The sequence below is a fragment of the Lynx canadensis genome, chromosome A2, assembly GCF_007474595.2.
Source record: "Lynx canadensis isolate LIC74 chromosome A2, mLynCan4.pri.v2, whole genome shotgun sequence".
NCBI lineage: Eukaryota > Metazoa > Chordata > Mammalia > Carnivora > Felidae > Lynx > Lynx canadensis.
Window position 1 is genome coordinate 14533592 of NC_044304.2, and position 10895 is coordinate 14544486.

At 57.9% G+C, this 10895-nt stretch overlaps 1 protein-coding gene across 5 annotated transcripts; it reads right to left on the reverse strand.

The window, feature by feature from the left end:
• Positions 1-354: 354 nt before the first annotated feature.
• On the reverse strand, positions 355-9718 carry LOC115507190 (GEM interacting protein). Of its 5 annotated transcripts, XM_030305425.1 has the most exons (22): positions 9595-9718; positions 8591-8675; positions 8052-8127; positions 7882-7939; positions 7447-7572; positions 7298-7362; positions 7115-7222; positions 6626-6706; positions 6354-6524; positions 6127-6264; positions 5646-5842; positions 5220-5326; positions 5057-5146; positions 4620-4697; positions 4397-4551; positions 3992-4180; positions 3759-3896; positions 3461-3657; positions 2734-3121; positions 1783-1833; positions 1284-1347; positions 355-1154 (listed from the first exon to the last, which is right to left on the reverse strand). In XM_030305425.1, exons 1-22 carry the CDS (start codon positions 9611-9613, stop codon positions 781-783), a joined length of 2955 nt encoding a protein of 984 aa, XP_030161285.1. In that variant the 5' UTR covers positions 9614-9718; the 3' UTR covers positions 355-780. The 5 variants fall into 5 exon arrangements, with proteins under 5 accessions (XP_030161285.1, XP_030161312.1, XP_030161304.1 ...); XM_030305452.1 differs by lacking the exon at positions 8052-8127 and having other exon boundaries at positions 8593-8675; XM_030305444.1 differs by lacking the exon at positions 4620-4697.
• Between the last annotated feature and the right edge of the window lie 1177 nt (positions 9719-10895).

Below are 10895 nucleotides of genomic sequence, written 5' to 3' on the forward strand. Positions count from 1 at the left end.
ATCCCGCCCCCACGCCCTCCACCCCCGGCAGCGCTGCCCGCTGCCCGGCCCCGGCTTGTGGCGGCCCTGGGCTCCCACAGCCCAGAACACACAGCCCCATTGTCCCAGTTATCTGCACTTTGTTATATTTGTTTGATTATGCAGGACCGGATCGGGGACGTGGAGCTCCGGGAGGGCCGGGCCGGTGTGACTCAGCCTGGTGCCCGGGTTCAGCCCGTACTGCCTGTAGGTGCTCAAGCATGTTTGGGGATGAAAGGGGGCCTTGGTGTCTCTGGTGGGTAAATGGGGCCAAAGGATGCTACCCTCACCCATCTCTCCCATCACCCTCCCCTGGCAAAGAAAGACATTCAAGGGTATAAAGGACACAGTTTATTCTGAGGCCATCACACCCCAGGTACCACCTGGATGTTGAGTTTGGGCTGCCCACTCCCAAGTGCTGGTCACCTGAGGTCAGCTAAGAAGACAGGCAGAGGTAGGGGAGTGGCCACAACCAAAGTAGCAAAAGGCACCCCTGTCCTAGGGGTCAGAGACTAGAGTGGATGTCAAGAATCCCATGACCTATATTGACCCTGAGCATTGACCCTGACTAACCTCTCTGAACCTGAGTGGCCCTGATGCTTGGCAGTGACCGGTGTCCAGTTGAGGGATCCTGATATATTGCCTCCAAAAGGGTTTTAGTACCTGAGGCCATGTAGTCTTTCCTTACAGGAACTCTCCAGACACCCCAGCTGAACAAACACCTTCTGAGTCCTTTCCCCCTTGGTCAGAATGCTGGGATGGTCAGAGATGGTCCTCGACTTCCTCAGGTTGGGAGTCTGGGCAGCAGGTGGCCTTGGGCACAGCCTCGCTGTGTAGCTTGGAGAGTAGCCGGGCTGTCTCTTGGGTGATCTCAAAATGCTTGGGCAGCGGGGTGCGGCGCAGAGGGCTGCCCTCAGGGGAGGAGGCTGTAGGGCCAGGTCCCCTCCTCCGCAAGCTTCCTCGGGGCACTGATGTCACAGGGGTCTCCTCGCACAATTTGGAAGCCACCAGGGCCAAGCTGGACAGCTGGTGGGTGACTGGCCGAACGCCGCCCCGGGGATATTTCACTGGCTGGCGGCTGAAGTGACCACGGGATTGTGTTCCCAGGAGTGAGTCCTCTGGACCTTGGCTGGACACTGTGGGTTGGGGTGGTCAGTGCTGAGCATCCCTAAGTCCTCAGGGTATCTCCTGGGAGTCATCTCTCAGCTAAGCCACCCCAAGCAAGGATATCCCTATAACTCCTGGGCTCCCCCCTACTTACTCACCTTCCTCTCCTTCCTCTTTGGTGTCATCAGCCACTTCTCTGTCGTCACTCTGTGGAACTGGAATCTACAGGAACAAACCGAAGACCAAAACCCCAACAATAAAATTCCAGTTCTTTGAGACTCTTGGGAAACCTGAGGGTTTGTTCCACATGCAAAAGATCTTTGGCAGTTTGGGTATCTGGGGAGACGATGCCCTTAACAGTGTACTGCTTGTCCCCTCGTGCAGAGCAATGTTATTAATTTCGACTGGGGGCTCCATGAAGGCAGGAATGCCCTTGCTCAGCAGAGGGCCAGCCCAGGGAGTGACTCAGCCACGTCCACATTAGGACCAGGGGAACTACCTGTCTCCCTCCTTCTCTGCAACCTTGCACCTGCTTTTTAGTTGGTCTGTGTATCCTTCAGTTCATCCTTTAGTTAAATACTAATAGCTGCTGGAGTTCTTTCCACATGTCCCAAGCACTTTCTGAACCATTCCATTTCTCAGAGACCCAGAACTCACTGACTGCTCCTTCGCCAGTTCCGGGCTGCTTGTCGGGGGGAGGTCCATGTTCTAAGGAATGATAATGTGTATCAGGACCCGAGGGACAGGGAAGCCCCCTGTAGGAGTCTCATCTGTAAATAGTTTTCACTAACAGTGTCTACCTCTCACAGCCGTGGTGAGGATGATAGGATGCTTATGCAGTGCCCATGCATAGTAGGTGCACGGTCTGCGTGGCATTAAGGGCATTAAAGGCATTAAGACCCCTCTTTGGCTTCACTTTCTAGCACCTTCTCCTCAGTAATTCATTACGGCTTGGGGCTGTGCCCTAAATACACCAGGAATGTTCTTACCTTGGGGCCTTTGCACCGGCTGCTCTCTTTGGAACACCGTTCCCACATTGTTCCAGTCCTTGCTCGAATCCACCTTCTCCATGGGACCAGCCCACAGAATCCTATTTACTGCTACAAGCTGCCCTCCACCTCTCCTTGGTGCCCCCAGTGTCCCTTACTTTATGCTACCCTTTCTTTTCTCCATAGTACTTGTCACCTTGTAATGTCCTATAAACTGACTTTGTATCTATCCTATTTTTTTTTTTTATTGTTGGTCTCTTCCCCCACTAGAGTGCAGTCACCAAAAGGATGGGGTCTCTCAATAATTTACTCACTGATGTATGTGTAATGCCTGCTACAACAATGCTCGGTACACACTAGGTGTTCAATAAATGTTCCGTTGAAGGAGTAAATGATCACCCTTGTTAGTAACTGCAGAGCTATACCTTGTTGTTCCTCCCTTATTACCCCCCCGTTCCATTCCTCTCTTTTCCTTCCAGAATGAGCACAAGGTAAATAAGGAAGGGAGAAAGGGGATGAAAGAGGAAATTTTAAAGGCAAAGGAAGGAAGGGAGACAGGAGAGTGAGACGCTTAAATGCAGAGAAGGCCTACCCGTCTGTGGGCCCAGTGGGTTCCTACCTCAGGAGGCGTAGCTTCAGGATGCTTCTCCGAGGTACTGTGGGGATCAGGGTCTGGGTTGGGGTCCGAGGTTAGGACTGAGGGCAGGGGATCTGAGGTAGGGTATGAGGGTGGTGGCTGGGGGTTGATTGTGAGAGCCCCAGGAGCTGGACTGGGGTCTTGGGGTGGAGGCTCAGTGGCCACGGGGAGGTCGTCCATCCCAAAGATTTGCTCGTAGTTAACAATGAGGAACTCAATGAGCTGAGCCTGGTGCCCAGAGTCTAGTAGGCAGGTGACAGGGCCAGCACCAGCTGCCCCTGGACCGTCTGGTGGCCGCAGCAGCGTTGGCCCAAACACAATGCCCAGGTTGTTGGCAGACATCTTGTTTTCCTCAAACTGTGCAGCCACCCTGGGGACAGTATGAGGAAAAGGGTCAGGGCATGGCATGCGTGGTCATTGGTCATCAGGGAGGAGCTGTAGGCCAGGCTAGCGGCCACTTGCCCAAGTCCTGGGTAAGTGGTCCCGGTCATTGAGACCAGCAGCTACATGCCTGGCAATGGAGATCAGGGGTCAGCACCCAAAGTCTGGAGTCATCTATTAAGATTCAGAGCTCAGAAAACACATGCAAAGGTCAGAAGTCAGTGGCAGGGGTCAGTCCCAGAGATGAGTAGTCATATGTCCAGGGACAGGGTCACAGATCCGTGCCTTAGGTCAGAAATCACATTTCAAGGTCAGGGACAGTGCACACCTGAACAGATGGGCCACCAGGTGCCGCAGGGTGCTGTAGTTAGAGTCAGGCAGCTGCACCAAGAGGGTCTTCAGCGAGCAGATAACCTCAGGGCTGGGGCTGGGGGTCCCAGGGTCGTGCCCAGGGTCTGCATGCAGGGTCTTAGCCAGAGAGATGAAGGCGTCGTAGAGGTGGAAGGGGACCACGGGGTCAGTGAGCTGAGGGTGGAATGGTGGGAGGGACATGGGTGTGGGTGGGCTGCAGAGGGTCCTCAGCCTGAGCCCGCCCGGCCCCTACCCCTGAGCCACTGAATACCCACCTCCTGGAGGAATCGCTTGAGGACACTCGAGACATCGTGAGGGGAGTTTCCTGACATGTCCACCAACCCTCGGCCATTCTCGAAAGCCTGGCATAGCCGCTCCACGCGGACCCGGGACCCGCTGATCCGATAAATGCCCTGCAGGGCAAGGCAGGAAATGGACATCTGGCTTACGATACAGCCATCAAGAGGACCAGGTCACTATTGGGGATGGTCAAGAGTCAAGGCGGCACCTGCACACCCAGGGCACGCTGTTCTATCTCGGCCGTGCACCTGGTGATCACAAAGGGCACCTCCTCCGGGAAGTCCCTGGGCAGCTGCAGGAAGTCGACTCCAAAGAGGGCGGTCCGGGCGGGGAGTCGCTTATGTCCACAGAGGATCAGTAGAGTCTCCAGGCACCGCTTGTGGCAGGTCAGAAAGCACTGAAGGGAAGGTTATAGGGTCAAGGAGGTCATCAGAGGTCAGCAGGGGAAGAGAAGGTCGTAGGGATCCTCAGGGGGCAGGGGGCTCATAGGACATCTTTAGGTCAGGGCAGGTCCCAAGGGCAGAAAGGTCATAGGGATTTCAGGTCAGGTGCCTGGGGTCAGGGAGGTCACTGGGGTCATAACAGGTCACTGGCTCATGGGCCCAGGCCGCACCTCCTCACACTCAATCCCGCTGACCATGAAGGCTTCACACTCGCGGCACTTGGCTGGGCCCCGTAGCCGCCGCAGTCGGTGGGTCTGGGCTGCGCCAGATAGTGTCCACTTCCTGAAGGGGCTTCCTGAGCCGTTCTCCAGCCCATCTCCCAGGTCTGTGGGGATACAGGGTCAGGGGTGCCTGGTCCACCCCCTGCCATGCCCCACCTGCTTCCAGCCTCACCAGGGTCTCGCTCCTCAAAGTCATCTGAGGACTCGGTGCCTGTGGATGACACCTTCACCAACCGCCTTGTGCCGGGGCCTGGAGTCATAGGGTCACAGAGGTTGGGGGTCACAGGGGTCATTAGGAAGCGCCAGGGCTAAGGAGATATGCCTGGTTTTTAGGCTTTCCAGAACCACCCACAGATGCCCTTGGGGTAACGGTTAGAGATCAGGAGGGAGTTCAAGGCAGAGGTTAGGGGTTGCAGAAATGGGTCAGCGATCTGGGGGGCGGTTCAGAAATCAGCTCAAGAGAATGAATCAGAGGATATAGGAGATAGGTCAGGAGTGCAGGTAGGTCAGAGGTCAAGTGATAGGTTAGAGACTGAGGGTCAGAGCCTGGCCAGGGTCTGGAGGGCGGTTAGACGTAGGGAATGGGTTACGGTCAGGTCCTGGCCCCACCTGGGCTGGAAGTGGGAGAGTCCAGGGACCGAGACTCACTGCTACCACCCACGCTGTCCACGTCGCTGCTTGGAGTGGGGCCTGGAGTCCCTAGAAGGGAACAGGTCAATTAGGATGGACCCTTGCCCCAGCACCACTCCTGCCCACCCCTCACTGCACTCACCCTGGCAGCCTGTGCCTACATCATCCCAAGGGCCTGCCTCAGCCGCACTCTCATCCAGCCGTGGGGGTAGGGGGCCAGAGAGCTTCTTTCTTGTGTCCAGAGGGGAGCTGAAAGGAGAAGCGTGAGGGCTCTGATAACCAGGAAACTGCCCTGGGATGACATCACCTAGGCATTGCATTTAGGACCCAAATCCAAGCACTTGGGTCTGCTGCAAGCCTTGACACCAGTGAGCACCCAGTACAGTGACCCTGAAGTTCGGACTCTCCCGGGACTGGGACCCCTCCCCCAAAATAAGAGCCTCGGTATTAATCCAAGAACTCAAAACCTCATTGAGTTTCCTGACCCTGAGTACTCAGCCTGGTGGCTCCAACAGCCTGAAACTGTGTCTCTGGATCTCATTCCTGACCCTGCTCCCAGGGGGCCCACCTGTGTGCAGTGGGCACGAACTCCTGGAAGGAGAAGGCAGGCGGCGGGGGTGGTGGGGCCTCGGGCCGCAGCGCCCTCACATACTCCTGGTAGCGCTGGCCAGGCTCAAAGGGCTCACAGCACTCAGCCAGGGCAGAGAAGGCACGGGGACCACGCTCTGCTTGTGCCCCTCGAAGCCCTAACAGTCCCAGGGTCACCTGTGGGGAGCAGACTACAGTGAGAGAGGAGCAGAGCCTGAACTTTAGAGACACCAGCATGGTCAGGGTTTGGGAGCAGCTTAGGGAGGAGGGTGTGATCAGAGCCTGGCCTGGATGGAGTGGGGTAAGGGTGGGGGTGGGGGGTGGGCAGAACTCGAGAGGCCGAGGTGCCCTTAGGGACTGAGGGTGGAAACTGGCTGTCTAGGGAGGAGTTCTGGCGCCCGGGAGAAGGGTTAGGGGCAGGGGGCCCTCAGCTGGGGGGCGGCAGTGGGAAAAGGCCTCACCCGCCTCAGCACTTCATCCCCCTGCAGCACCAGCTTGCGCACATGCGACACGATCCGCTGCTTGGCGGCCTCCAGGTCCTGCTGCCGTGCGTTGGCCTCACGGACACAGGCCTGGTACAGTGCCAAGGCCTCCTGCGCCTGGGGAAACCGAGGCCGGGGCACCGGTGGGATGGAGTGTGGGGTGGGGCACACCGAAGTGCTGGGGGGGGGCGGGGCCAGGTCCCCACCTTGGCCTGAGCCTCCTCTCGTGATCGCCGCCGCCGCTCCTGCTGTTTGCTGGGTCCTGGCGAGGCCTGGGGTGCCGGGTCCTCAGGGGATGCCTGGGAGCGAACCCACAGGTCCTCGCTGCGCTGCAGGTACTGTTGCTGGGCCCTCCGCAGTGCCTGCACCGCCTCATTCTGGGGTCGTGGGGGGCGGGGACAGGGACAGAAGGGGATAGATCAGCACCCTTCCTCTCATCCACCAGCCGCACGCTGGTACCCACCCTGCCAGTCCTCACCATCCGCTTCTGCTCTTTCAGCCACTGCTCCTTAAACTCCTTCCGCCACTTCTCGATCTCAGTTCGTTTGGCTGCCAGGGGCTGGCAAGGGGGACAGATGGGAGTGCTGCCTCAGGGCCACCCAGTCTTTCTGCTTCCTGCTACCGCGTGCCTTTCATCCTCTGGACCCTTTTCTGGGTCTGCACGCTCCCCACCCCCTCTCCCTGCAGTGTCCCCACCTCATCCTTGCTAAAGCCTGGCCCCAGAGATGCCAAAGCTCTCTGCCTGTGAACACTCGGCACTTTTCCCCCCAAGCCCTGCAAACACGCAAAAGCACACTTTTGCAATTGTACAGGAAGCCTGGTTTGAATCTCTGCTGGGTGACCTTGGGCAAGTTCCTCAGCATCCCTGGGCCTGAGCTTCCTCATCAGCAAAACAGCCTGGATGGTAACCTTGCCTTCCTCCTGGGGAGGTGGGGATGGACTAAGGCGTGCGGCAGGGCCCCCTCACCTGGGAGAAATTTCTTTTCTGCTGGGCCACTGTTTCCATGGCCAGGGCTCCCAGGCTGAGGTCATGTTCCAGAAACAGGGTGTAGATGTACTGCAGTGGCATATGGCTCTGGGGTGGGAGAGTAGGTGTTGGGGGACGCCGAGGATCTAGGGGATCGGGGCGGGGGGATCTGGTCACAGCTACCTGCTGGTGGATTGCCACCTTGCCAGCCTCGGCGATCTTCATGATGCTTTTGGTAAACTCTAGCTCTGCAGGGGGAGACAGCCGGGGTCTGAGTTGGGCAGGGTGTGGGCACTGCCTGGGGTCTGGGGCAGGGTAGAAGGGACCCTCACCAAGGCTGGCTCTCTTCTCGGTCCAGGCCAGCAGCTCCTTGGCATAGCGGCTCCAGGTCTTGGCATACTCCAGAGCTGCATCCACACCCCCCTTGGTCCGAATGAGCCGCAGGTCCAATTCTTCCCCTGGAGCAGGAGAGTGGACCTCTGACCTCTGACCCCCGAGGCTGCTGTGGAAGCTTTCCCTGAGCCCCAAGGCCAGACCAGTGACCACTATTCTATACCCTGTGGCTTTCCCCAAACACCCTTTTATGATCTTGTCCAGGTTGCAATTTTATACTGACTCTCCACCCAGACTGACGGATCCCTGAGGGCAGGGGCTCAGCTCTGTCGCGTACTGTTGTTTCCCTGGCACGTGGAACAGGCAGTCGGTGACGACTTGCTGAGGGAAGGAGCCCTTTCTGCCCCCACTCCCCTGGCCTCAAAGCCCCCTACCTGTAAGGGGTGCCGGACCCTCCAGGGAGAGGCCACTCCAAAGGCTGGTTTCACTGGTCTGAGAGGTAGGGAGACAGCATTCAGGAGCAAGCAGGGCAGGGGCCTCAACCCCCTAGAGCCCCTCCTCCTGGAGGCCCCCTCCTCCCTGCCTCATTGGTCCCGCCCTTCACCTCAGTGGCTGTGGGGGTCTTGTCAGACTCTGGGTCTCCTGAAAGCACGGGGTCTCCAGGCAGCATCTCAAGGGTCCTGGGAGGTAAGGGTGTCAAGATGCCACCCTCCACCCAGTCTGTCCTGCCTAGGGGTGCTGGGGGCCCCCAGGGCAGTTTGAATGATGGTCCTGGACATTACCTCTGTGACATCTCTTGTACGTGGGAGGTCTGAGTGGTTTTGGGGGAAATTAGGTGACTTTTTGTCATGGGACTTGAGAGAGTTTGAAAGGTCCCAGGTAAATCTGGGGTTCATAGGGTGGGATTATAAGGATCTCAAACGTTTTAAGGGGTTACAAGAAGAATACATGGGGAGGGGTCCTAGGACCATTTTGTGGATTTCCAGTGGATCTGGGGGGTTGGATTTTGGGATTTTTCAGGTGTTTTGGAGGGACCCATTTAAGACTTCTCAGGTTATTAGGTAAGTGGATCCAGACGTTGTAAGTTCCTAGTGAGGCACCTAAACGATTAGGGATTTGGGGGTGGCCCAGGCTCAGACTCACACGTTCCCCAGTGAGATCTCGAGGTTGTCCAGGCTCCGGAAGATGTCACTGTACCTCTTCCTGCTCTCTGGAGCTGGGGGTAGCCCTGGGGGAGGGGAGTGTCACACATGGGCCAATGGAGGCCTCCCTCCACTCACAGCACTTACACCTAGGGTAGGCCCTTAGCCGGTTGTTTTGAAGGGGTGGGGGGAGGAAGGGGAGGAGACAGAAAGAGAGTGTTCTGATCCTTGGGGAGGGGGGGGATGGGGGTGGGTGTCAGAGTCAGGATGGAGGCAGTGTGGCCTGGGGTGAAGCCAGCTCAGGGCAGGCAGATGGATCAGGCACAACCCAACACAGGGGCAGCTGCTCAGAGGAACAGACACCCACACACACATATGGGCCCAGAAGCAAAGCGGCAAAACAGATGCCCCAGATGCAGCAGCACTGTCCCTGGGGAGAGAGCCAGCTTGACAATGGAACCACATGGACCTCAGGCCAGACAGATGGAAATACACGTGGGAGAGGCCGGCACAGAGCCTGTGGCACAAACACATACAGGCAGACTGAAACCAGAGGAACATAAAGACCGTGTGACACTCAACGTGCACAGCAGAGACACAAAGGGAGCCGGAAATACAAGTCGGACCTTGCCACATTTCTGCCACAGTCCCCCTTCTAAGGGGCCCAGATCAGCAATGGCCCCTCCTCAGTAGGGATCCTGCTGCGTCGCCCTCCCCCTGCCCCCCATCACAAATATCAGAAGCAGAAGCGGCCACTTCCCCTTCCTGGGCTCCCTCCCCCAGGCATCCGGGGTGAAGACTCCAAAGGGGGAGGGGGTCAGGGAATGGTGTTCTGGGCCCCTCTAGGCTTGGGGGTCCCCACAATAGAGGATTCCCGTGTCCTTCCCATTCCTGACTCCTTTCCCGGGTCTCTGGACGGAAAAGGACAGGCGAAGCGCCTCAGTTTAGGAGGTGGGGTACAGTTGGGGGAGGTCTCTCTCGGATCCCATACCCCGGACCGCCTACCCGGCTCTGCTGCGTCCATGACAAGACCAGAGGATCGCTCAGCGGGGACCGGGTCTGAGATGGGATCTCGCGCTGGCGGGGCTCAGCCCCGATTTCCTGCCCCGGCCGCCGCCGCCCGGGTTCTGCGTAGCCCCGCCCAGCGGAGGCTACGCCCGCGAGCGAACACGCCCCTGCTCATCAGAGGCTCCGCCCACGACTACACCTCAGCCGCTCGGCCACGCCCCCGAGGCCCTGAAGTGTGTACCGCGTCCCCTGCGCCCCCTGCCCGAGATGCGGGAGATGTGTGGGGCCAGGGCTGGGCACCCCATGATTCCATCCCGGCCAGGGTTCTCCTCGCGTGATCTTTGCACGGCGCCAAAGCTCCAGCACACTCTCTGGTCCCGGGCTCCTGCCCCTGAATCTTCCACACTCCACGACTCAGTGACTTCCCTGCCCAGGGGCCTTGGACCCCTGAACCCATCCAGGCTCCGCAGAGCCTTGGAGCCCCCTGGTGGAGAGGACCTATTCCAGCGGGATCCGGTCTCCCAATGCTGGAGGGGCTGGAGACCTCTGGTCTGGGGCACCTGGTGTCACCTTGAAAGCTGCATCAGACTCTTGAAGTCGATTACAGTGCAGCCAGAAGCACCCCTAGCACCTCCCTCAGGCATGGTGATCATAGACCCCCACCCTAAGCACCCCAAGAATCATTCCCAACGAACAAATCCCAAGACCAGTCACCATCGGGTGGCCTCAAATTGTCTCAGGGACTCCAAATGATCACAATAGCCCCCTTTCCTGGTGTGGTCTGGCACCCCTACACTTGCATACACCTTCATCTGTGCTCAGGGCCCGTGTGATGCTCACAGGCATTCACAACTGGTCCCCACTGTTTCCCTGCTTTTGATCCCAGGGCTTTCCTTGGGCTGTGCGTCCTTCGCTGAGGACAGCAAAGGGGTGAAGATGGTAAAGGGCTGTGAGCCCCTCACTGATAAGCAGCAGGGAGGCAGAGGTTGTTATCCAAGAAGCCTGGGACTGGGTCCCCTGGCTGTAGGTCCCCATGTGCAGCTTGTCAAAGTTATAAAAATGCACCCATACCCTGCACTCAGTGGATTTTCTAGCTGGAAACAAAGACATCATGTTTATGACTTTTGCTTTCTCAAGTTTTTGGCTGTTGTGAAGGTAGGAAATTTCCCACTGACCATGACTCTGCTCTCGTGCTGCCTACTCCACAATTCCTGAGTTGCAATGAGTGCCCTTTGAAAGGAAGGATAGTGTCAGTACAAGGGCAGAGCCAGATGCAAAGCTGGGCTGTTACATGAGAT